The sequence below is a fragment of the Rhinoraja longicauda genome, chromosome 26, assembly GCF_053455715.1.
Source record: "Rhinoraja longicauda isolate Sanriku21f chromosome 26, sRhiLon1.1, whole genome shotgun sequence".
Taxonomy (NCBI): domain Eukaryota; kingdom Metazoa; phylum Chordata; class Chondrichthyes; order Rajiformes; family Arhynchobatidae; genus Rhinoraja; species Rhinoraja longicauda.
Genome location: NC_135978.1, coordinates 146,225 through 172,885, shown reverse-complemented (window position 1 = coordinate 172,885; position 26,661 = coordinate 146,225). Strand labels below are relative to the sequence as shown.

The window sequence follows — 26,661 nt, the reverse complement described above, 5'->3', positions numbered from 1 at the left end:
ATAACAATTGGACAGTTTGTTCAACATGTTGATCCTTTGTCAATCAGGAAAGACTACTTGAAATAATATAATGATATTGGTAACGAGTAAAGATGTGATCTATGAACCACAGAGAGACATTCTTCAATTGAAAGGGAAAATCATATGTCAGATTAATTGTCCATTCACTGTGAATTGCCTCATAATGTAATAAAAAGCTGCAGGAAGCCCTTTTGAATGTGCTTGGACAATCAATAATCAATAGCTTATCTGATGTTTTGTGAAGTGGTGATAAATATGACCGATGAGGGTAGAGCGCTGGATGTTGTCTACATGGACTTTAGTGAGGCGTTTGATAAGGACCCCATGGTAGGCTGATCCAGAGGACTCAGATACACAGGATTTATAGTGGTTTGGTCGTACCAATTTGGAACTGGTTTACTGATGGAAGTCAGAGGGTTGTGGTGGAACAATATTCAGGCTGAAGGTAGACACAAAAAGCTGGAGTAACTCAGCGGGACAGGCAGCGTCTCTGGAAAGAAAGAATGGGTGATATTTTGGGTCGAGACCCTTCTTCAGACTAGTTAGGGATAAGGGAAATTAGAGATATAGACGGTGATGTGGAGAGATAAAGAACAATGAATGAAAAAAGTGCAAAAAAGTAACGATGATAAAGTAAACAGGCCTTTGTTAGCTGTTTGTAGGGCGAAAATGAGAAGCTAGTACGACTTGGGTGGGGGAGGGATAGAGAGGGAATGCCGGGGCTACTTGAAGTGACAGAAATCAATATTCATACTACTGGGCTGTAAGATGCCCAAGCGAAATATGAGATGTTGTACCTCCAATTTGCATTTAGCCTCACTCTGACAATGGAAGAGACCTAGGACAGAAAGGTCTGTGTAGGAATGGGAAGGAGAATTAAAGTGCAGGCTGGAGGTCTGTGATCAATGGAGTTCTGCGAGGATTTTTGCTGGCACCTCTGTTTGTGATATATGTATGACTTGGAGTAAACATGGATGGATTGGTTAGTATGTTTACCTATGATACCAAGATTGCTGGGGCCATGGGCTGTGGGAAAGGCTGTCAATAAAAACAACAGGATATAGATTGGATACAGAAATGGGTGGAGAAATGGCAGATAGAGTTTAACGCGAGGAAGTGTGAGGTGTTGCACTTAGGGAGGTCAAATGTAAGGAGTAAATATACAATTAATGGCATGACCCCTAATAGCATTGATGTACAGAGGTATCTTGGGGTCCCTGAAATGGGCAATACATGTAGATGAAGTGCTAAATAACACATTTGGTATGTTTGCTTTAATAGTTTGGAACGGGATATGGAGACTTTGGAAAGGGTAGAAGAGGTTTACATGGATTAGAATGATGCCTGGATTAGGGGTTATTAGCCATAGGGAGAGGCTGGACAGACTTGGATTATTTTCTCTGGAACGGAGATCGAGGGAAGATGTGATAGAGGTATATAAAATGATGAAAGGCATTGATAGGGTAGACAGTCAGAATCTTTTTCCCAGGAGGGAAACATCAAAGCGAGAGGTTATCGCCTTAAGGTGAGATGGGCAAAGTTTAACTGAGATGAGCTGGGCATTTATTTCCCCCACACAGAGGTGGTGAGTGCCTGGCACATGCTGTCGGGGGTGGTGGTTGAAACAGATATGTTAGACTTAGATATGTTAACAAAGAGTTAGATACATTAAAAATACTTTTGGATAAGCATATGAAAATGCAGGGAATGTAGGGATATAGGTTGTGTGTAGGTAGATAAGGGATGTTCTTCACATCATGTTCGCCACAGACATTGTGGGTTAAATGACCTGTTCTATGTTCTGTATGTTTTATGATAGCCACAACACGCCTATCCTGCCTAGCCCCATCACTTTCAATTTCCTTGAAGTATAAAAATGTCACCTTCAAAGCTCAGTGCCCAAAGGTCTCTATGGTAGAAAGATTAAAGCTTCATAATCTCAAAGAAACTGCTCCTAGTTTAAATCTTAAATGGGCAATCCTTTATACCCTCTTGTTCCTGTTTCATAGGGTAAGAGAAACATACTCAAAGCATTGTTGTGTCAAGCCCCTAGGAATCATATATTTTAATGGAACACCTATCATTCTTCCAATCTCTAGAGAAGAGAGGTGTAATCAACTCAATATTTCCTCAAAGGATAATCTACTCACCCCAGGAAACAACTGAGTGATCCTGCTTGGCACTGACTCCAAGACAAATATATGTTTCAAATGAGTCCAAAGCTATAGAGAGTATATGGGATGTAGACAATGTGGGATGTAGACAATGTGGGATGTAGACAGTATGTGGGATGTAGACAGTATATGGGATGTAGACAGTATGTGGGATGTAGACAGTATGTGGGATGTAGACAGTATATGGGATGTAGACAGTATGTGGGATGTAGACAGTATGTGGGATGTAGACAGTATGTGGGATGTAGACACATAACCCCAACACAAGACACATAACCCCAACACAAACGTCCATCACAGTGACTCCAAACACCCCCTCACTGTGATGGAGGCAACAAAACTTCCACTCTCTTCCCCACGCCCACGGACAGACAGCTCGTCCCCGACCGACCCGCACAGTCCCCGCACCGGGCGCTGAAACGTCTCGCGGCCGAACCGGGCGATGAAAGGCCCGCGACCAAGCCTTGCGCAGCTAAGTCCCGCAGCCGAGCCGCACCAGCGGTGAAAAGTCCCGCAGCCGAGCCGCACCAGCGGTGTTAAGTCCCGCAGCCGAGCCGCACCGGGCGATGTTAAGTCCCGCAGCCGAGCCGCACCGGGCGATGTTAAGTCCCGCAGCCGAGCCGCACCGGGCGATGTTAAGTCCCGCAGCCGAGCCGCACCGGGCGATGTTAAGTCCCGCAGCCGAGCCGCACCGGGCGATGTTAAGTCCCGCAGCCGAGCCGCACCGGGCGATGTTAAGTCCCGCAGCCGAGCTGCACCGGGCGGTGTTAAGTCCAGCAGCCAAGCCGCACCGGGGGATGTAAAGTCCAGCGGCCAAGCCGCACCGGGGGATGTTAGGCCCCGCAGCCGAGCCGCACCCCGCACCGTGAGGAAGAGAAAAGTTCCCCCCCCCCCACACCACCACCCCCTCCCACACATACACAACCAAAAATATATATATAAAAACCACCCCAACACCGACACTCAACAAAAAAAGGAAAAATAAAGACGGACAGACTGCTAGTCAGCCGCTGCCGTTAGGCGCCGCCATAGACAATGTGGGATGTAGACAATGTGGGATGTAGACAATGTGGGATGTAGACAATGTGGGATGTAGACAGTATATGGGATGTAGACAATGTGGGCTGTAGACAATGTGGGATGTGGACAATGTGGGATGTAGACAATGTGGGATGTAGACAATGTGGGATGTAGACAATGTGGGATGTAGACAATGTGGGATGTAGACAATGTGGGATGTAGACAATGTGGGATGTAGACAATGTGGGATGTAGACAATGTGGGATGTAGACAATGTGGGATGTAGACAATGTGGGATGTAGACAATGTGGGATGTAGACAATGTGGGATGTAGACAATGTGGGATGTAGACAATGTGGGATGTAGACAATGTGGGATGTAGACAGTATATGGGATGTGGCCTCACCAAAGCCACAAAGCAATTGAAGAAAGATGCCCTTGCTTCCATTCTCCTTGCAATAAATCCAACATTTCATATGCCTTCGAATTTGTTCTGTACCTACAGGCTGATTTTGTGTTTCTAGTACAAGAATTTGCTCTTTGTTTTCTCTCCTTCCAATCTAAGGGAATAATTTCAAATTGCCCCAAATTATACTTCATTTGTATAAAACAGCCATGTAAAGTTAAGACCACTATTCCTTTGTCTCAATAAGGAAAGGAGATATATAAAATAAAGCCATTTGTTTGTGTACAAAATCTCTCCTAATTATTTTGCACAGCGAATAATGACCAACGTTTTCAGCAAAAACATGGCCCACTCAATCTGTTTGGTTCTCATCTGTTGTTTAACATAAGCAATTAGAGCACGAAGAACAAAATTAAACACTTTTTAAAATAATGCAGCATCACAATGTACCTAAAGATGCATTTCTGTTCAATAATAGCATTCCACTCCCAACCATATTTTCATGTCTTGCTACCAACTACAGATTTAATATTTCTCAAATATAGAGTAATTTTGTTAGCAACCCATTTCACACAGTGGATGGTGGGTGTATGGAATGAGCTGCCAGAGGAGGTAGTTGAGGCAGATGCAATAACAACATTTAAAAGGCATTTGGGTAAGGTACATGGATAGGAAAGGCTTAGAGAGATATGGGCCTAACTCAGGCAGGTGGGATTAGTGTAAATGAGGTATCTTGGTCGGCATGGGCAAGTTGGGCTGAAGGGCTGATTGACTCTGTGATTCCTGCTGCCTAACAAATTGCATAACCACTATTCTAACATTCTGGCATTTGTACATGTTATTTTGCGACATAACAGCAAGACATTACCATTGTTTCTGCTTCAACTCTGTAGTAGATTGGATTCATAAGTTCATAAGTTATAGGAGCAGAATGAAGCGAGTCAGCTCATTGTGTCTACTCCGCCATTCAATCATGGCAAATCTATCTTTCCTTCTCAACCCCAATATCCTGCCTTCTCAAACCATTGACACTCATACTATTCAAGAACCTGTCATCTCCATCTTCAAAATATCCAGCACCTTTGATGGAGCCATTTTTCCAATCCTTTGGAATCACTCCTGACCAGTGATTCTTGAAAGACTCTAGTGATTCAATGAGTTTTTGATGCACAGGATAGGAATCTAAATCCAAATGTTCAAACATTAACAAACAAGGAGAACAAAGGAGATTAAATTACAGCTTTTTAATACAAAGTGGATTTAAGTGAAATGAATACTGTGTAACAATACTCTAGTTCAGTATCTCAATGCTTTGCTGAAATCGAGACCTCAAATTTGGCACTTCTGAATACTGAAACAGTTATTAAGATTTTAATGGCACAGTTGGTCAACGGGTTTGTCTTCACATCTTCCATAAAGAACTCTCCTTTACTGCAATAGTCACATTATCATCTTCTATCAATCCGAGCAAGAGCAACTTTTTATTCTTTAATACCCTAAACTCTTCCAGTTTTCATCATAATTTTCCACTCTGCCATTTATGTATATGATCTGCATGCTTAACCCATTTCTAATCAGTCTTGCGAGGCTGTGAGGGCCTTCGTCCTAAACCACATTGCTGTGAAACCAATTTACCGTCAAATATCCTGAGGGTCTGCTTCTTAGTCCATAGAAATATCAGTCAACGTAAATAATCTCAGCATCTGACCGCTCAGAATCGTATATTCCCAAGAGATCACCCGCCAAGTTTTTTTTAACCCCTGTGGGAATCGGGCAACTTACTCAATCTTTGCTCTTTGGAGATCTTGGTAACCACTTTCATTATCAATCTTTCCCATTAAGTCCACCCCTACCACAGCTTCTCCTGGTTCTACCAATTACAGAAGCATTAATATTTCTCAATTACTAAAGAATATTTTATATATAAATAATGCTGCCTATCAAATTGTATAAAATTACTTTCACATGAGCAGCTGTAAATGGCTACAATTAAGCTCCAAATCTGCATTTTTGAAATGTGGGAGAAAACCAGAAATCTAAAAGGTAACCCATGCGGTGAGAGCATGCAAACTCCACGCAACCAATACCAGAGGTCATGATTGAATTGTGAGGCAGCAGGATCGTACTGTGAGCCAGCCTGCCACCTTAGATGAGTTAATGGGAATGTAGGGAGAATAAAAGGGGAATAGCATTGGGTTAGTGTAAATGGTTCTCGATGTTTGGTATGGTCACAACGGACATGGGGCCTATTTCCACACTGAATCACTCAAAGAATTGATAAAACTGAATACAGAAGCAAAAACAAATTCTGGCAACAAAATGTCATCTATATCAATGATTTGGATGAGAATATACACGGCAAGATTAGCAAGTTTGTAGATGATACAAAAGTAGGTGACATTGCACATAGTGAAGATGGTTGTCAAAAATTGCAGCAGGATCTTTCTTGATCGATTGAGCAGGTGTGCTGAGGAATGGTTCATGGAATTTAACACAGAAATGTGAGATGTTGCATTTTAGGATCACTAACATGGGCAGAATCTGCACAATGAATGGTAGGGCTTTGGGGAGTGTTGTGGAGTCAAAAAGGCTTTTGGGGCATTGGCATTCATCAGTCAGAACATTGAGTATAGACGTTGGGATGTCATATTGCAGTTGTATATATTGGTAAGTCCACATTTAAATTGTTGTGTTCAGTTTTAGGCACCATGTTACAGGAAAGATGTTGTCAAGCTGGATTGGGCGCAGAGAAGATTTCAGAGAATGTTGCCAGGACTCGAGCTATAGAGAGAGAGAGAGAGATGTTGAGCAGGCTAGGACTCTATTCCTTGGAGCGCAGGAGGATGAGGGATCTTATAGAGATGCACAAAATCATGAGAGCAATAAATCGAGTAGATGCAGAGAGTCTATTGCCCAGAGTAGGGGAATTGAGAAGCAGAGGACATAGGTTTAAGGTGTGGGGAGAAAGATTTAATAGGAACCTGAGGAGTAACTTTTTCACGCAAAGGGTGGTAGGTATATGGAACGTGCTGCTGGTGGAGGTAGTTAAGGCAGGAACTATCGCAACGTTTAAGAAACATTTAGACAGGTACATGGATAGGACAGGTTTAAAGGGATATGGGCCAAATGCAGGCAAGTGGGACTATTGTAGATGGGAGATGTTGGCCGGTGTGGGCAAGTTGGGCCGAAGGTAGACACAAAATGCTGGAGTAACTCAGCGAGACATACAGAATCTCTGGAGAGAAGGTTTCTGGTCGAGACCCTTCCTCAGATTGATGTTCGGGGAGTGGGCGGTGCAGATAGATCAGCCATGATTGAATGGCGGAGTAGACTTGATGGGCCTAATTCCACTCCTATTCCTTATGACTAGGTGACGTTTCGGGTCAAGCCTTTTGTCTATCGTTTGGTAGATATAGGTCAGGTGGTAATTGCAAGTTAACCTTTCAGACTGGGAAAACACTCAAAATTGAATGTGCAGGTGATCTCCAGTTACAAAAGACCAATTTATGGATGCCCCTACATATGATCCTGCCTTCTCCCCATAACCTCTGAAACCTGTACTAATCAAGAATCTATCTATCTCTGCCTTAAAAATATCTATTGACGGCCACCACTGCCTTCTGAGGCAAAGAATTCCACAGATTCACCACCCTCTGACTAAAGAAACTTCTCCTCATCTCCTTCCTAAAAGAACGTCTTTTAATTCATTTTCTCCAGAGATGCTGTCTGACCTGCTGTGTTACTCCAGACTTTTATGTCTATCTTCGGTTTAAACCAGCATCTACAGTTCCTTCCTATACTATATTTCTAGCATTTATCAAGCAAGGAATTGCACTAGCTGGATTTTTTAAAATGAAAATGGAAGATCTTTATGATCAAACCTGATCTTCAACATACAAATCAGCTCATTAGTGTCAAGTGGCCAAGTGCACATGGAGCTATTACAAAACACAGACAATAACCTTAAGAAAAGCATTGCCGATGCATTACATTCAACAAAAGGCCATGAATTTAAACTGTATTATATAGAATAATATTGATATTATTCCATTGTGTTTAAAATACTGTGAGAAACAGCTATTTCTCAATCTCTCATCAGAATTGCAATTTTCAAATGCTATTTGATTAACTTTCAAAACAAATTCATTCCATTTCATATTTTTAAATTGGTTTAAGAATTTATTAAAAAATAGTTCTACTCATTGAGAATTACTGAGAGTCTCCAATTTAAAAGTGAGATCTTGGCTTTAAATTTCTTTGGTCACTACAATGAACTTATGATTTAATCTTCTGATTAACCATTTATCTGAGTTCAGATTCATATGATAAAATCAAATATTGTGTTAGGATAAAATAAAAACCACTCCTTGCAATAAACACATATGGATTCATTAAATTAAAAATTGATGAACACTAACAAAATAGAGTTTAGAACAAAAATAATAAGTATTATGAAGCTGCCACAACTGAATTAACATGATGGTTATACACTCCACCTCTGCCTACAATACAGGTATGTAAGAAAAGTCTGAATCCAAACGACCAGGGTATCGTAGTTGCATTCATCTTAATCTTCTGGATGAGCCTACAATGAGGTACTTTATCAAATGCATTACTGAAATCCAAGTAGATGCCATCCACTGCCCTACTCTAAGCAATCACTTTTGTTACCTCCTTAAAAACTCAATCATTCATAATACAGACGCTCCTCAGCCTCCGATGGGGTTCCATTCCGAGAAACCCATCAGAAACCGAAAGTATTGTAAGTCGAAATGCATTGTAATAAACGCGATTAAGTGGCCGGAAGCAAGCTGCGGCTCGCCACGGGTCGCAGCCGTTTGCGCCATCGCAAAGTTGAACTATCGCAAGTCGAAACATCGTAAGCCGGGGAGCACCTGTACATGGCCTGCCGCTTATAAAGCCGTGCCTACTGTCCCAAATTATCCCATTCCAAATATGAGTAAATCCTATTCCGAAGAATCTCCTATAACAGTTTCCCTACCACCGACGTGAGGCTCACCGGCCTATAAATTCTTGACTTCCTTTCTTAAACAACAGAACAACTTTGGCTACTCTCCAGTCCTGAGACCTTGCCTGTGTGGATATTGTTAGGGTGTTGTATGGATAGAGTGGAAAATAGACTAATTTAATTTTTTGTGCATCCACGAGTAAATGAAGAAAAAATATTTGGACTACAGATGAGAAACATGCCATGTTCTGTTTTTAAAATTACTCGTCTTTTGGACATCAGTTAAATTAGTCGGTTGACCCAGAAACCCTCTCCAAATCAACAATTGTTACGTTCTTTTTTTTTGAGGATTCTTTTTTGTTCAGAGGATTATTTATACGTTACTGATGCTTTCATCCCCTTTCCCTGACAATTGGGTGAAGAAACAGGAGTTGATTGTTTTAACACTGGTCTATACTTAGCGTGGCAAACTCAGGGTATGCCCAAACATTTACATCTTACATAATGTCTAACATGCTATATCCAAGTCAGATTTTAGAAACGAGCTTTAAATGGTTTTGCATAAATAAAAACATTGCTTATCTTCAATAATGATGCCTTTTCACAATTATTAAAGCAATCATTTGTAACCCTGTAAGAAAATTTCAGTTAAAACTAGGCACCATGTTAAGGCACCGTGTTCTTTTTGTACAAACAATTGCTATGTAATATGATGCTAAAAATGAAATGGAAACATAAAATTGTAATGGCAGTTTAAAAGGTAGAAGAATAACTGAGTAACAATTGCCATCCAACTTGACTGGTTGACACTCTTTCTGTGATTAGAATGGATGACCTGAAAATATAGGTGTTGAGCAATGTTTGTGCCATTCCATTAAAGTCACCCACTGACTGAATACCGTTACACTCCAGATGGAAAATATAATGCAATAATGTAAATAAAATAAAAAAAATGTATTATTATTAATAACAATATTGGCACAACAATAGAGTAAAAGATGGAATAGAGTAAAAATTGGAACATCAAAACAGTTACATGATGATAATTCTAAATCAAGGGCTTGGGCTGGAATTTTCCACTATAGATAACACCACTGAAAACAGTGGGACGGTAGAATTCCCACTGATGATCATACAGAATGGACAGCGACAGCTACGCATGTACATGGTCATCTACTGGTGCGGTATTATAGAAAGGGAACTGCAGTAACAATTGATTTGGATATATTTACCAGATCAATCTAACCATTTCCTCACCTGTAACAGGAGGTGGCTGACCAATGACAGGTGGCAAATCCAGCGAGCTGTCTGACAATACATGTTTCAGATCACCACCAATCTCAGCTGACTTCATATCAAACTGAGCAGATAAGGCATCTTCTGAGTCCTCTTTACCAATACTGCTCCCACCAATAGAAGGAAGGTCCAAAGATTTCACAGAAGCAGAGTCCTCTTTTGCTTGCTTAAAAGCAGAAAGTTTATCCATGAATGCCTTATCGGAGGTGCCAAATGCAAGGGGCAACTTGGTAATTGGAAAGTCATCGTCATTCTTCCCTTGTGAAAGAGAAGTACTGTCTTTTTGCTCCTCAAAGCCCATCACAGACCCTTCCTCAGGTAATTGTTTAAAGACATCATACTTGTCTACAGTTGAGGCTGGAGGTTGCTCAGCTATGCCAAGTGAGGCATCAAAAGATGTTGTGAAGACATCATTCTTCTCCTGCCTGAAAACACCGTACTTATCCTTTGATTTCTGTTCGTAGGATCCAGTGGTGCCAAAAGCAATAAAATCTGCAAATTCATCCTGACCCCATTCCCCACCTGCAGAAGTACTGGATGCAATACCGAAAAGACTGAAGTCTCCAAAGTCATCAATTCCGCCAACAGTCCTGCTACCAGATGAGGAAATAGTACCGGATGAATGTGATGATGACAATGATGGTGCGACACACACAGATGATGTAATGGATGAGGTCACAGAAACTGATGGAAACGACACAGATTTGTTCTCTCCAGATGAACTGACAGAGTTAAAAAGGTCCTTGAGACTAAAAGTGTCTTTAGGTTGTGTTACAGGTAGCGGTTGTGGAAGAAATGGCATGGAAGGAAAGGCCGTTGTGAATGTTTTTGCTTGCTCTGAAGAGTCTACTGGTGAAATGCTGTCTGCTGTTTTGAAGTCTGTGAATCCATCATCATTTCCTGGTGACTTGAATTCTGCAAAGCCCTCCCCTGCAAACATAAAACTGTTTAAGTGACAAAATACTGGCAGCGAAGAATGTAATTCTAAGTTTCACTTTGCACAGCACACAAGCACAAGCTCTTCCAAGTTAACTAAGACCAAAGCACCAACCCATACCAAGCATGCAGTGCCAATAGAACATACCACCATTTAATTTCTCATTGTAGGGAAGAGGGATGATCACCGAACCAAATTTAAATACCCAAATGACCCAAATTAGGGCCATTTTGTAAATCTGGAAAAAAGAAAGTCAGAGTTTTAACCCAGCTACGATGGGTTAGATTCTGGATATTTCCCAAGGTACAAATGGCATTTAGCTACATTCTATTCAGTCCATGCACAAAAGAAGGCACACTGGGTGTTTGGCAAAAGTTGGTCTTTTCAAGAAAAAGACTGTTATTTAAATTTGTTTATAGTTTTCATTTTATTACCTGGAAATGTTGCAAGGATTGTTTCCACGTGCTCATGGAGGGGAAAAAAACATTCTTAACAAATCCACACAACTGTATTTCGGAATAATTAACTTTTTAGGTCCTTTCAAATGAATTTCATTTTTTCCCCCGTTTTTCTCAACATGGCAACAATATAACTTGCGATTTTATAGAAGTTTTCAGTGGTAACATTCCAAAGAGTTTTGCATTAAACAAAACCCACCACTGAATCGTAAAAGGAAGAATGGTCAAGTTGAGAGATTGAGGAAGAGAATTCCAGAGTTTAGGGTTCTGGCAGCCAAATGCTCAGCTGTCACTGGTAGAGTAAGTACAATAGGGGAGGTGCAAGAAGCAAGAATCATCAATAAGTCTGAGAAAGATAGATTCTCGATTAGTACGGGTGTCAGGGGTTATGGGGGAAGACATGCGATTGGGGTTGAGAGGGAGAGATAGATCAGCTATGTTTGAATGGCGGAGCGGACCGAATGGCCTAATTCCACTTCTATCACTTATGAACATGAGAAACATTGATGGAAGTTGCAGAAATCAAGCGGGGCAAAGCCATCGTGGGGTTATTACACAAAAAAAGAGAACTTTCAGAGTGATTTATTCACAAAATGCTGGAGTAACTCAGCAGGTCAGGCAGCATCTCGGGAGAGAAGGAATGGGTGACGTTTCGGGTCGAGACCCTTCTTCAGACTGATGTCAGGGGGGCGGGACAAAGGAAGGATATAGGTGGAGACAGGAAGATAGAGGGAGATCTGGGAAGGAGGAGGGGAAGGGAGGGACAGAGGAGCTATCTAAAGTTGGAGAAGTCGACGTTCATACCACCAGGCTGCAAACTGCCCAGGCGAAATATGAGGTGCTACTCCTCCAACTTCCGGCGGGCCTCACTATGGCACTGGAGGAGGCCCATGACAGAAAGGTCAGACTGGGAATGGGAGGGGGAGTTAAAGTGCTCGGCCACCGGGAGATCAGTTTTGTTAATGTGGTCCGAGCGCAGGTGTTCAGCGAAGTGATCGCCGAGCCTGCGCTTGGTTTCGCCGATGTAAATAAGTTGACATCTAGAGCAGCGGATGCAATAGATGAGGTTGGAGGAGGTGCAGGTGAACCTTTGTCTCACCTGGAAAGACTGTTTGGGTCCTTGGATGGAGTTGAGGGGGGGAGGTAAAGGGACAGGTGTTGCATCTCGTGCGGTTGCAGGGGAAAGTGCCCGGGGTTGGGGTGGTTTGGGTAGGAAGGGACGAATGGACCAGGGAGTTACGGAGAGAACGGTCTCTGCGGAACGCAGAGAGGGGAGGGGATGGGAAGATATGGCCAGTGGTGGGGTCCCGTTGTAGGTGACGGAAATGTTGGTGGATGATATGTTGGATCCGCTGGCTGGTGGGGTTGAAGGTGAGAACGAGGGGGATTCTGTCCTTGTTGCGAGTGGGGGGAGGGGGAGCAAGAGCGGAGCTGCGGGATGTAGAAGAGACCCTAGTGAGAGCCTCATCTATAATGGTGGAGGGGAAGCCCCGTTTTCTGAAGAACGAGAACATCTCGGAAGCCCTAGTGTGAAACACCTCATCCCGGGTGCAGATGCGGCATAGACGGAGGAATTGGGAGTAGGGGATAGACTTTTTGCAGCGGACCAGGTGGGAAGAAGTGTAGTCCAGATAGCTGTGCGAGTCGGTGGGTTTATAGTAAATGTCCGTCACTAGTCTGTCTCCTGTGATGGAGATGGTGAGGTCCAGAAACGGGAGGGAGATGTCAGAGATAGTCCAGGTATATTTAAGGGCAGGATGGAAATTGGAGGTGAAGTGTATGAAGTCAGTGAGTTCTGCATGGGTGCAAGAGGTAGCACCAATGCAGTCGTCGATGTAGCGGAGGTAGAGTTCGGGGTTGGGGCCAGTGTACGTCTGGAACAGGGATTGTTCGACGTACCCGACAAAGAGGCAGGCGTAGCTAGGGCCCATGCGAGTGCCCATAGCTACGCCTCTGGTTTGGAGGAAGTGGGAGGAGTCAAAGGAGAAGTTGTTGAGGGTAAGAACCAGCTCTGCTAGGCGGAGGAGAGTGTTGGTCGATGGGGATTGGCTGGTTCTACGGTCGAGGAAGAAACGGAGGGCTTCGAGACCATCCTTGTGGGGGATGGAAGTGTAGAGTGACTGGACATCCATGGTGAAGATGAGGGAGTGGGGGCCTGGGAACCGGAAGTTATCAAGGAGATGGAGAGCGTGTGAGGTGTCTTGGACGTAGGTGGGGAGGGATTTAACCAGGGGGGATAGGATGGAGTTCGAGGTAGGTAGAGATAAGTTCGGTGGGGCATGAGCAGGCAGAGACAATGGGTCTGCCGGGACCGTTATGTTTGTGGATTTTGGGTAGGAGGTAGAATCGGGCTGTGCATGGCTGGGGAACTATGAGATTGGAGGCACTGGGGGGTAGATCGCCGGAGATGATGAGGTCAGTGATAGTGCTGCTGATAAAGGTCTGGTGTTTATCGGTGGGGTCATGGTCCAGGGATAGGTAGGAGGAGGTGTCTGATAGTTGTCGTCTGGCCTCGGTCCGGTAGAGGTCAGCACGCCAGACTACCACAGCCCCTCCCTTGTCAGCGGGTTTAATGATTAAGTCCGGGTTGTTGCGGAGTGAGTGGAGGGCTGCACGTTCAGGAGGGGAGAGGTTGGAGTTCGTCAGGGGAGTGGAGAATTTTTTTCGAGGAAGGTAGAGATGTTGAAGGAGCTGTTAATTGATGCTTTGAAATTACAGATGTGATGTTGGAAATGGAGTAAAATATGGGTAGAAATTTGGATGTCTTTGTTTATGGAGATTAACACTTATGATTGCAGTTCAAAACTCAAGAGTTCACATTGTGAGATGATTTTTCTTTAAAAGCATTTTATATACAAGACACCATTTAAAAGTGGAATAAAAATACAAAAGTTCTGTCTCAGGTTTTCATTAGTTCTTTTTCTAAAAGAAACACGTTTAGCACCATTTGAAATTATAAAACTATGAAAATACCTAACTCTAGGGACATTTCCTTTAGGGATTTAATTATTAGCTTCCCCTTCAAATTAAAACAGGATTCATATTTCACTTGCGAGCTGTATGGAAGAGTGTTGTGTTATGTTATGTTAACAAACATTTTCAGGATGGACCACTCGAGAGTAAAAGTGACTTTGTCCCCCATAAAGGACAGGCACGAGCCCTCTGCAGTCCCCTAGTCTCATCCTGTCCAACAACATCTAATTCAAAATGAACCAACGGTCAAACCCGTGACAGTTCTCAACTCTTGTTCACTAAAACACTGGTGAAGTATCCAGACTGTAGTGACTAGTGGGGTGCCGCAAGGCTCAGTGCTGGGACCCCCAGTTATTTATAATACATATTAACGATTTAGACAAGGGAATTAAATGTAACATCTCCATGTTTGTGGATGACACAAAGCTGGGTGGCAGAGTGAGTTGCGAGGAGGATGAGATGAGGCTGCAGGGTGACTTGGATAGGCTGGGTGAGTGGGCAGATGCATGGCAGATGCAGTATAATGTGGATAATTGTGAGATTATCCACTTTGGTGACAAGAACAAGAAGGCAGATTATTATCTGAATCGGAGACAGTTTTTAAAAAGCTGGAATAACTCAGCGGGACAGGCAGCATTTCTGGAGAGAAGGAATGGGTGATGTTTCAGTCAAAACACCCTTCTTCAGACTGTTAGGGATAAGGGAAATGAAAAATATAGACAGTGATGTGTGGAGATAAAGAACAATGTATAAAAGATATGCAAAAAAGGCAGCCCCGGCATTCACTCTCTCTCTATATCCCTCCCCCACCCAAGTTGTACTAGCTTCTCATTTTCACCCTTTAAACAGCTAACAATGGCCTGTTTCCTTGATCATTGTTACTTTTTTGCATATCTTTCATTGTTCTTTCTCTCTCCAGCGGGTCAGGCAGCATCTCTGGGGAGAAGGAATGGGTGACTTTTCGGGTCGAGACCCTTCTTCAGACAGATGTCAGGGGGGCGGGGCAAAGAAAGGATATAGGTGGAGACAGGAAGACAGTGGGAGATCTGGGAAAGGGGAGGGGAAAAGAGGGACAGAGGATCTATCTAAAGTTGGAGAAGTCAATGTTCATACCGCTGGGCTGTCAGCTGCCCAAGCGAAATATGAGGTGCTGTTCCTCCGATTTGCGGTGGGCCTCACTATGACACTGGAGGAGACCCATGACAGAAAGGTCAGACTGGGAGTGGGAGGGGGAGTTGATGTGCTCAGCCACCAAGAGATCAGGTTGGTTAAGGCGGACTGAGTGAAGGTGTTGAACGAAACAATCGCTGAGCCTGCGTTTGGTCTGGCCAATGTAGAGAAGTGGACATCTGGAACAGCGGATACAATAGATGAGGTTGGAGGAGGTGCAGGTGAACCTCTGCGTCACCTGGAAAGGCTGTTTGGGTCCTTGGATGGAGTCGAGGGGGGAGGTAAAGGGACAGGTGTTGCATCTCCTGCGGTTGCAGGAGAAAGTGCCTGGGGAAGTGGTGGTTTGGGTAGGAAGGGACAAGTGGACCAATGAGTTACGGTCTCTGCGGAAAGCAGAAAGGGAGGAGATGGGAAGATGTGGCCAGTAGTGGGATCCTGTTGGAGGTGACGGAAATGTTGGAGGATAATTTGTTGTATACACTGGCTGATGGGGTGGAAGGTGAGGACTAGGGGGACTCTATCCTTGTTACAAATGTGGGGAGGGGGAAGCAAGAGCCGAGCTGCGGGATGTAGAAGAGGCCCTAGTGAGAGCCTCATATATAATGGAAGAGGGGAAGCTCCGTTTCCTAAAGAATGAGAACATCCCTGATGCCCTAGTGTGAAACACCTCATCCTGGGCGCAGGTGTGGCTTAGACGGAGGAATTGGGAGTAGGGGATAGATTTTTTGCAGGAGACAGGGTGGGAAGAAGTGTATTCAAGATAGCTGTGGGAGTCAGTGGGTTTGTAGTAGATGTCAGTCACTAGTCTGTCTCCTGTGATGGAGATGGTGAGATCCAGAAACGGTAGGGAGATGTCAGAGATGGTCCAAGTATATTTAAGAGCAGGATGGAAATTAGTGGTGAAATGTATGAGGTCAGTGAGTTCTGCATGGGTACAAGAGGTAGCACCAATGCAGTCGTCAATGTAGCGGAGGCCCACCGCAAAATGGAGGAACAGCACCTCATATTTTGCTTGTGCAGCTTACAGCCCAGCGGTATGAACATTGACTTCTCTAACTTTAGATAGCTCCTCTGTCCCTCTCTTCCCCTCTCCCTTCCCAGTTCTCCCACTGTCTTCACCTATATCCTTTCTTTGTCCTGCCTCCCCCCGACATCATTCTGAAGAAGGGTCTCAACCCGAAACATCACCCATTCCTTCTCTCCAGAGATGCTGCCTGACCCGCTGAATTATTCCAGTATTTTGTGATGCCTTTGACCAAAAAGGTTGATGAGGGCAGAGCTGTAGATGTTGTGTACATGGACTTCAGCAAGGCATTCGACAAGGTTCTGCATGGTAGACTGCCCTGGAAGATTAGATTGCATGGGATCCAATGAAAAACTGCTGAATGGATAGAAAATTGGCTTCATGGAAGGAAGCAGAGTGTGATGGTGGAAGGGTGCTTTACAGACTGGAGGCCTGTGACTAGTGGTGTGCCTCAGGGTTCGGTGCTGGGCCCATTACTGTTTGTCATCTCCATCGATGATTTAGATTTGAATGTACATGGTATGATTAGCAGATGACACAAAAATGAGTGGTATTGTAGTGAAGATGGTTGTCAAAAATTGCAGCCGGATATTGATTGGTTGGCAAGGTGGGCTGAGGAATGGTTGATGGAATTTAATAGAGAAATGGGAAAATCCAAAATCATTACCCTGTTCCTGCTTTTCCCCCCATATACTTTGATTTTGTTAGCCCGAAGAACTATATCTAACTTTGTCTTGAAAGCATCCAGTTAATTGGCCTCCACTGCCTTCTGTGACAGAGAATTCCACAGATTCACAACTCTCTGAGTGGAAAAGTTTTTCCTCATCTTATTCCTAAGTGGCCTACCCCTTATTCCTAAACTATGATCCCTGGTTCTGGACTCCCCCAACATCGGGAATATTTTTCCCTGCATCTAGCCTGTCCAATCCCTTAAGAAATATATGTGTTTCTATATGATTCCCCTCATCTTTCTACATTCCAGTGAATATAAGCCCTGTCGATCCATTTTTTTCATCATTTGTCAGTCATGCCATCCCGGGAATTAACCTGGTAAACCTACGCTGCACTCCCTCAAAAGCAAGAATGTCCTTCCTCAAATTAGGAGATCAAAACTGCACACAATACTCCACATGCGGTCTCAGCAGGGCCCTGTACAACTGCAGTAGGACCTCCTTGCTCCTATACTCAAATCCTCTTGCGAAGAAGGCCAACATGCCATTTGCTTTCTTTACTGCCTGCTGAACCTGCACGCTTACTTTCAGTGACTGATGTACAAGGACACCCAGGTCTCGTTGCAATTCCCCTTTTCCTAATCTGACACCATTCAGATAATAATCTGCCTTCTTGTTTCTGCCACCAAAGTGGATAACCTCACATTTATCTCTTGTGTGGGACCTTGTCAATCTGACTTTGACCGATCCTGTCACTGCCTTCCAAATGCACTGCTATTATATCTTTAATAATAGACACAAGTATCTTCCCCACCACCAATGTCTAACTGGTCTATAATTCCCTTTTTTCTCTCTCCCTCCATTCTTAAAAAGTGGGGTTACATCAGTTACCCTCCAGTCCACAGGAACTGATCTAGTCTATAGAACATTGGAAAATGATCACGATGCACCAACGATTTCTAGAGGCCATCTCCTTGAATACTCTGGGATGTAGACCGTCAAGCCCTGGGGATTTATCTGCCTTCAATCCCAACAGTTTACTAAACACCATTTCATTACCAAAATGAATTTCCTTCAGTTCCACCGTCACACTAGATCCTTGGTTCCCTAGTATTTCTGGGAGATTGTTTATGCCTTACTTAGTGAAGACAGAACCAAAGTTTAACTGGTCTGCCATTTCCTTATTTCCCATTATAAATTCACCTGTTTCTGACTGTAAGGGACCTACATTTGTCTTCACTAATCTTTTCCTCTTCACATACAGAAACATATAAAATTATAAAAGGACTGGACAAGCTAGATGCAGGAAAAATGTTCCCAATGTTGGGGGAGTTCAGAGCCAGGGGCCACAGTCTAAGAATAAAGGGGAGGCCATTTAAAACTGAGACGAGAAAAAACTTTTTCACCCAGCGAGTTGTGAATCTGTGGAATTCCATGCCACAGAAGGCAGTATAGCCCAATTCACAGGATGAATTTAAAAGAGAGTTAGATAGAGCTCTAGGGGCTAGTGGAATCAAGGGATATGGGTAGAAGGCAGGCATGGGTTACTGATTGTGGATGATCAGCTATGATCACAGTGAATGGCAGTGCTGGCCAGAAGGGCCAAATGGCCTCCCCGCTCCTATTTTCTATCTAAAGAAGCTTTCTTTCATGTTCTATTTTCCCCTTAATTAACCCCTTTGTCCTCTAAATTGAAGTCCAAATTTCTCCCAGTCCTCCGGTTTGCTGCTTCCGCTGGCCAATTTATATGCCTTTTCATTGGATTTAACCTTAGAATGATAGGCTTTGGGGAGTGTTGTAGAACAGAGGGATCATGAAGTGCATGTTCATATTCTATCAGAGTAGCGTCATAGGTAGGTTGAGTAGTCAGAAAGGCTAATGGCACATTGGCCTTCATCAAGGTCAAGGTTTCAAGGTCAGTTTATTGTCACAGTTAAGGTACAGTGAAATTTGAGTTAGAGTATTGAGTATAGAAGTTGGGAGGTTATGTTGCAGTTATATCAGACATTAGAGTATTGTGTTCAGTTCTGGGCATCATGTTATAGGAAATATGTTGTTAAGCTGGAAAGGGTCCAGGGAAGGTTTACTCGGATGTTGGCAGGATTCGGGGGGGGGGGAGCTGAGCTCTCGGGAGAGGTTCAGTAAGCTAAGACTCTATCCTTGGAGCACACGAAGATGAGGGGGTGATCTTAGAGGTGTACAAAATCATGAGGGGAATATATCGGGTAAACACAGTCTTTTGCCCAGAGTAGGGGAATCGAGAAACAGAGGATGTGGATTTAAGGTGAGGGAGGAAAGATTTAATAGGAAACTGAGGGGTAACTTTTCTTACACAAAGGGTGATGGTTGTATGGAACGAGTTACCAGGGGATCACAAAATGCTGGAGTAACTCAGCAGGTCAGGCAGCATCTTGGAGAGAAGAAATGGGTGATGTTTTGGGTCGAGACCCTTCTTCAGTTGCCAGGGGAAGTAGTTGAGGCAGGAACTATTGCAACTTTCAAGAAACATTTAGACAGGTACATGGATAGGACAGGTTTGGAGGGATATGGGCCAAACGCGAGTTGGTGGGACTAGTGTAGATGGAACATGTTGGCCTGTGTGAGCAAGTTGAGCCGAAGGGTCTGTTTCCATGCTGTCCGACTCTATGGCCTGGTCACTGCAATGACACACAGATGCTTCTAGAATCATCCCAGTTAAATGTCAATGTTGGCCACAATCTGGACCAACCTGAAAGCAACTTAATGAGGCATGACCTTGGGGAAGAGCTGCAGCTGAAAGGAATTGGGAGTGACAAACAAGACTTTGAGCCTGTAGGAAGGAACTGCAGATGCTGATTTAAATTAAAGATAGGCACAAAATGCTGGAGTAACTCAGCGGGAATCAGTCTGAAGAAGGGTCTCGACCCGGAACGTCACCCATTCCTTCACTCCAGGGATGCTGCCTGTCCCGCTGAGTTACTCCAGCACTTTGTGTCTATCTAAGACTATGAACCTTATATATTTCAAATTTTACACTCAGCTTACTGGGATACAAGTAAAAACTTCAGCTATTGCATGCAAGCTATTGCTCAATTCCAACTCACCTGAGGCTTTACTCTCCATGCTCTGACCAAGTTCCCGAAACACACTGTATTTATCCCCAAAATCTAAAAAAAAAGTTCAAATATAGTCATTTTCTCTCAGCTAAAGCACAATAGCTCTGCCTTTAAAATTATAAATCCTTCACCCATGTCTCAATTCTGAGGAAGTGGCGCTAACCCCAAACGTTGACTGCTTAACCGGTTAACTCCTGAATCTGTACTTTTATTTGTTCTTCCTCTGCAATCTATCAATACTTACATCTTAGGTTTCAACTTATTTTTCCTGCCAAAATGTTTAATTTCACAATGTTTTTCCTATTATATGTTATTTGCCTGCATTGTCATTTCACAACTGGCTTTCTCACCTTTTTCATCACCTGCAAATGGGCAACCATTTATCAGATAAATTACCTTTGATAAGGCTGTTAAGGAAGATGAAAGCCCATGGTATCAAAGGGCAGATACTAGCATGGATACCAGGTTGGCTGGATGGCAGAAGGCAAAGAGTGGCAATAAACACAAGAGATTAGTGTGCAAAATGAGAGTACATGGTATTAGGGATAGGGTACTGACATGGATAGAGAACTGGTTGGCAGACAGGAAGCAAAGAGTAGGAATTAACGGGTCCTTTTCAGAATGGTAGGCAGTGACTAGTGGGGTGCCGCAAAACTCGGTGCTGGGACCCCAGTTGTTTACAATATATATTAACAATTTAGATGAGGGAATTAAATGTAACATCTCTAAGTTTGCGAATGACACAAAGCTGGGTGGCAGTGTGAGCTGCGATGAAGATGCTATGAGGCTGCAGGGTGACTTGGATAGGTTGGGTGAGTGGGCAGATGCATTATAATGTGAGGTTATCCACTTGTGGCAAGAACTGGAAGGCAGATTATTATCTGAATGGTGTCAGATGAGGAGAAGGGGAGGTGCAACGAGACCTGGGTGTGCTTGTACATCAGTCACTGAAAGTAAGCATGCAGGTACAGCAGGCAGTGAAGATAGCTAATGGCATGTTGGCCTTCATTGCGAGAGGGTTTGAGTTTAGGAGCAAGGAGGTCCTGCTGCAGTTGTACACAGCCCTGGTGAGACCGCACCTGGAGTATTGTGTGCAATTTTGGTCTCCTATTTTGAGGAAGGACATTATTGCTATTGAAGGAGTGAAAAATGTTGAATCATCCTTCTGATGGTTTGTATAATATAAATACTGCTCAGACTAACCTCTAATGATTAAGGTTATTTTTTGAATATTTTGCATGTATTCCTTCACATATGACCATGGGTTCCATGCCGCGGTCTTTGAAATATTAAAGAACATGATCGTGGAGAGTATTTTTGTAATTGTCACCGAACTGATTAATTGTAGTTTCAATGTCCCCGACTCAATGGCAACGAAAGCTCAACTTGCTCTATTTCTACTCTTCCAGCAACAATTACATCTTTTTCATGAAATATAATTCATTATGGAACAAGAAGTCTGCATGAATTTAAGCTCAGAAGGATGAGAGGGGATCTTATAGAAACATATAAAATTCTCAAAGGATTGGACAGGGTCGAGGCAGGAAAATTGTTCCCGATGTTGGGGGAGTACAGAACCAGAGGTCACAATTTAAGAATTTAAGAATAAGGGGTAGGCCATTTAGGACTGAGATGAGGAAAAACTTTTTCACTCAGAGTTGTGAATGTGTGGAATTCTCTGCCACAGAAGGCAGTGGAAGCAAATTCACTGGATAGTTAGATTTAGCTCTTAGGGCTAACGGAATCAAGGGATATGGGGAGAAAGCCAGAATGGGTTACTGATTTTGGATGATCAGCCATGATCATATTGAATGGCGGTGCTTGCTCGTAGGGCTGAATGGCCTACTCCTGCACCTATTTTCTTTGTTTCTATGTTAAAGGGGGCTTTTTCTGGTTGGCTGCCAGTGACCAGCGGAGTTCCGCTGTGCTCGGAGCTGGGGCCGCTGCTCTGCACATTCTATCTTAAAGATTTGCCATAGGGGATTGAAGGCTTTGTCCCCAAGTTTGCAGATGATATTAAAATAGGTGGAGGGGCAGGTAGTGCAGAGAAAGCAGGGACTCTGCAGAAGACCTTGGATAGATTGGGAAAGTGGGCAGAGAAGTGACAGGTGGAATATAGTGCAGCAAAGTGTGGAGCCATGCGTTTTGGTAGTAGGAATAAAGGTGCAAATTATTTTCTAAATAGAGAGAGAATCCAGAAACCGGAGGTGCATGGGGACTTGGGAGTGCTGGTGCAGGATTCCCAAAAAGTTAATCTGCAAGTCGAATCAGCAGTCAAGAAAGTAAAAGCAATGCTAGCATTTAATTCAAGAGGGCTTGTATATAAAATCAGCTGTGTAATGCTGAGGCTCTATAAGGTGCTTCTTCACAAAATGCTGGAGTAACTCAGCAGGTCAGGCAGCATCTCAGGAGAGAAGGAATGGGCGACGTTTCGGGTCGAGTCCCTTCTCTATAAGGTGCTGGTCAGGCCGCATTTGGAGTATTGTGAACAATTTTGGGCACCATATCTGAGGAAGGATGTGCTGGCTCTGAATTGGCCTGGAGAGGGTCCAGAGGGGGTTTTCAAGAATCCCAGGAATGAGTAGGTTAACATATGATGAGCGTTCGACGGCACTGGGCCTGTACTCGATGGGTTTTAAAAGAATGTGGGGGGACCTCATTTTAACGAACAGAATAATGAAAGACTTGGATAGAGTGGATGTGGAGAGGATGTTTCCACTAGTGGAAGAGTCTAGTACTGGAGGTCATAGCCTCCGAATTAAAGGACGTTCTTTTAGGAAGGAGATGTGGAGAAATTTATTTAGTGAGAGGGTGGTGAATCTGTGGAATTATTTGCCACTAAAGGTTGTGAAGGCAAAGTCAGTGGATATTTAAGGCATAGATAGATTCTTGATTAGTACGGGTGTCAGAGATTATGGGGAGAAAGCAGGAGAATAGGGTTAGGAGGGAGAGATAGATCAGCCATGATTGAATGGCTCTGTAGACGAGATGGGCCGAATGGCCGATTTCTACTCCTATCACATGATATGCCTACTGATTCCAATTAGTCAGCCAATCCCTTTTCGATGTCAATATATTGTCCCTGACACAAGTTTTTATTTTCCATAATAAATTTTGATGTAGCATTTTTTTCAAATGCTTCCTGAAATCCAATATAGCATATCCACACCACATTACTTCCTTAAGGAACTCCAATAAATTGGCTAAACATTCGCTGTAAGGCAGCAACTCTTCCGCTGCTCCACCGTGCCGCCCAAGTGCTGTTCTTTTGCACTAAGGCCATATTAATTAACAGAGACAATTTTCCACCTCTTCCCAGCTTCCGCTTCTTCCTGAATGGGAATGGCTCGATTGTAATCTTGTCTTGTCTTTCTGCTGACTGGTTAGCACACAACAAAACCTTTTACCTATACCTACACATATGACAATAAACAAAACTCAACTAAACTAAAAAAAACTAAATATTCAATTCCCAATTTGTATCATTCAGTCCTGATCATACTACTTCCATTTATGCTCATAGTTTGTTTTGTTGCAAATGCTACATGCATTCAGATAAATGTTTCCTTTTTATGGTGAACTCCAGCTTTCTACATGCTAATTTACTCTTGGATTTGTGCTCACCATAGCTTCCTGGTAATATGCTTATCATTCCTCTATTTTGTTTGAAATCATCTCTATACCCCTAGTTTTGTGGAAACATGGATGAGATGTGCTCGCACATTCCCCATTAGTGGCGTCAGAGTCCCAAGAATCGAGATGCTGCTGAGCAGCTAGTTGACAGAGCATCACTCTGCATGTATGACCAGGCTTCAAAAGAAAGTAGCACGGGGCAATGAGGTCATGATAGAATGTCACATTTACTAGACATATCTATGATGCCTTTTGCAAGTGCAACTGGTTATGTGGCAGAATGATCTGGAACACTGAGCAATGTATGACAAATGAGCAGGAGAAACAAGTGGGGAAGGAGGGCAATTTACATTGAAAAAATGAAAATATGAAATCTAATAAATAACATGGAGACACAGATATGGCAGATGCTGGAATTGGGTCAAAAGAGGAAGACCTACTTATGCAGAGTCTTGACCCAAAGCGCTGACTATTGCTTTCCCTCCACAGATGCTGCCTAAGCTGCTGAGTTCCTCCAGCAGTTTGTTTTCCTATTAAGTAACATGTTTATTAAGTTATATAATATGGAATAACAAAAGCTAAGTAGTCTTTCACTGGTATTTCCTGACAGGTTAGGAGACAAGAAGTACTCAGCTCACATTTATAACAGCATGCTTCTCTCATTTAAAAGTCTTCTCTCATTTAAAAGGCATTTTAAGTCTACAAGTCCATGAAACTTTACACATGTTTGTATTACCCACCGTATTTGTTAGATTTCCATTTATTACATTTTTTCCAATGCTCAGTTTAGGAATAAAATATGCAGATAACACTTAAAGCAGTCCTTTATACCTGCAATTGGTGAACTTTCTGCAGGCTTGTCTTCTGTCAAGTCTTTAAAGACTGCATATTTATCCACAGATGATGAAACAGAAGTTCCTGAAATTGGTGTCAGTAAAGTATGCGCACTGAAAGGCAGAATTCAAACATCACTGTTCACAAATGCATGCCTGAAGAACCATAAACTGCTTTATTTTTCTGCAGCGTTACAAAGCCAGTAAGTCTCCCCGTTTAAGGCATGTCATTTCATTTAGATGCATCCATTCGCTCACATAAGCTGCTTTGTCCCGAATGGTGTAGAGTTTCTCAACTGTTGCTAGAACTGCACTAATCTGGCAAATGGACAGCATTCCAAAAATTGCAGCAGGATCTTGATCAGTTGCCCAGGTGGGCTGAGGAATAGTTGATGGAATTTAATATAGAGAAATGTGAGGTGTAACATGGGCAGGACCTGCACCGTAGGGCTCTGGGAAGTGTTGCAGAGCAGAGGGATCGAGGAAACATAGAAGGTTGGCACAAAATGCTGGAGTAACTCAGGCAGCAACTCTGGAGAGAAGGAATGGGTGATGTTTCGGGTCCAAACCCTTCTTCAGCCCCTTCTTCAGAAACGTAGAAAATAGGTGGAGTAGGCCATTCGGCCCTTAAACCAGCACAGCCATTCAATATGATTATGGGTGATCATCCAAAATCAGTACCCCGATCTAGCTTTCTCCCCATATCTCTAGATTCCGTTAACTCGAAGAAATGAAGAAACATAGAAAATAGGTGCAGCAGGAGGCCATTTGGCCCTTCGAGCCAGCACCGACATTCATTGTGATCATGACTGATCATCCACAATCAGTAACCCATGCCTGCCTTCTCCCCATATCCCTTGATTCCACTAGCCCCCAGGGCTCTATCTAACTCTCTTTTAAATTTATCCAGTGAATTGCCCTCCAATGTCTTCTGTGGCAGAGAATTCCACAAATTCACAACTCTCTAGGTGAAAAGGTTTCTTCTCACCTCACTGATCATCATGATTTAAATGGCCTCCCCTTTATTCTTAGACTGTGGCCCCTGGTTCTGGACTTCCCCAACATTGGGAACATTTTTCCTGCATCTAGCTTGTCCAGTCCTTTTATAATTTTATACGTCTCTATAAGATCCCCTCTCATCCTTCTAAACTCAAGTGAATACAAGCCCAGTCTTTCCTCACATGACAGTCCCGCCATCCCAGGGATTAACCTCGTGAACCTACACTGCACTGCCTCAATAGCAAGGACGTCCTTCCTCAAATTATGAGACCAAAACTGCACACAATACTCCAGATGAGGAGGGTACTCTGTGAAACCCCTACTGCAGTCAGGGGACAAGATGATTGACCCTCCACAATCTTACAAGAGTACTTGAAGGCAATCAAAAAAAATCTCTTCCTTGACCCCAGTCATGTCAATTTTACACGGAATTCCTTGGTTTTCTCAATGGCCAATTGTAACCTTCATGTTAAGGGCAATTCTTGCCACACAGTAAAAATGAAGGCCATCACTCAATTCTTAACACAAAATCCAATTTCTTACATTACATTTTAATACATTTTTAAATACAGTCACCTCACTGATCATCATGATTTAATTCTGATGCTATAGGGACAACTTTAGTAAGATTTGGTTTTTCGTTATCATTATTATCTCTGTAGCCCAACTTTGCCAGAGCCCTGAAACCCAAACAGTATCTGTTAACCCAACATTTTGTAAGCAAATCATATAGTCAGATTTCAAACAAAAACTGTTTAGAAAGGAAACTCAGGTAGGTCCAATGTACCGTCACCAATCCAACCAAAATTTATATCAACCTTGACTGACCATTGATAGCCCTGGAGTCATCGCCCTTTGGCCCAAGATGCCCCATGTGCACTTGTCCTAAGTGCGCGCATTTGGCCCATGTCACTGTAAATCTTTCCTATCCATGTATCTGTCCAAATGTCTTTTAAATGTTGTTAAAGTACCTGCTTCAACT

General features: G+C 43.2%; 1 protein-coding gene across 8 annotated transcripts in view; it reads right to left on the bottom strand.

The window, feature by feature from the left end:
* synrg (synergin, gamma) overlaps positions 1-26,661 on the bottom strand; it is a 135,904-nt gene that overhangs the window by 58,879 nt on the left and 50,364 nt on the right. For 5 of the 8 annotated variants that reach the window (XM_078422723.1, XM_078422724.1, XM_078422728.1 and 2 more), the window contains 4 exons: positions 24,679-24,794; positions 24,288-24,377; positions 20,203-20,265; positions 9,848-10,816 (listed from right to left, as the gene is read on the bottom strand). In XM_078422723.1, coding sequence (XP_078278849.1) covers positions 9,848-10,816; positions 20,203-20,265; positions 24,288-24,377; positions 24,679-24,794 — 1,238 coding nt within the window. The remainder of the gene's footprint in view (positions 1-9,847; positions 10,817-20,202; positions 20,266-24,287; positions 24,378-24,678; positions 24,795-26,661) is intronic. The other 3 variants (XM_078422727.1, XM_078422730.1, XM_078422731.1) reach the window with 1 other exon arrangement.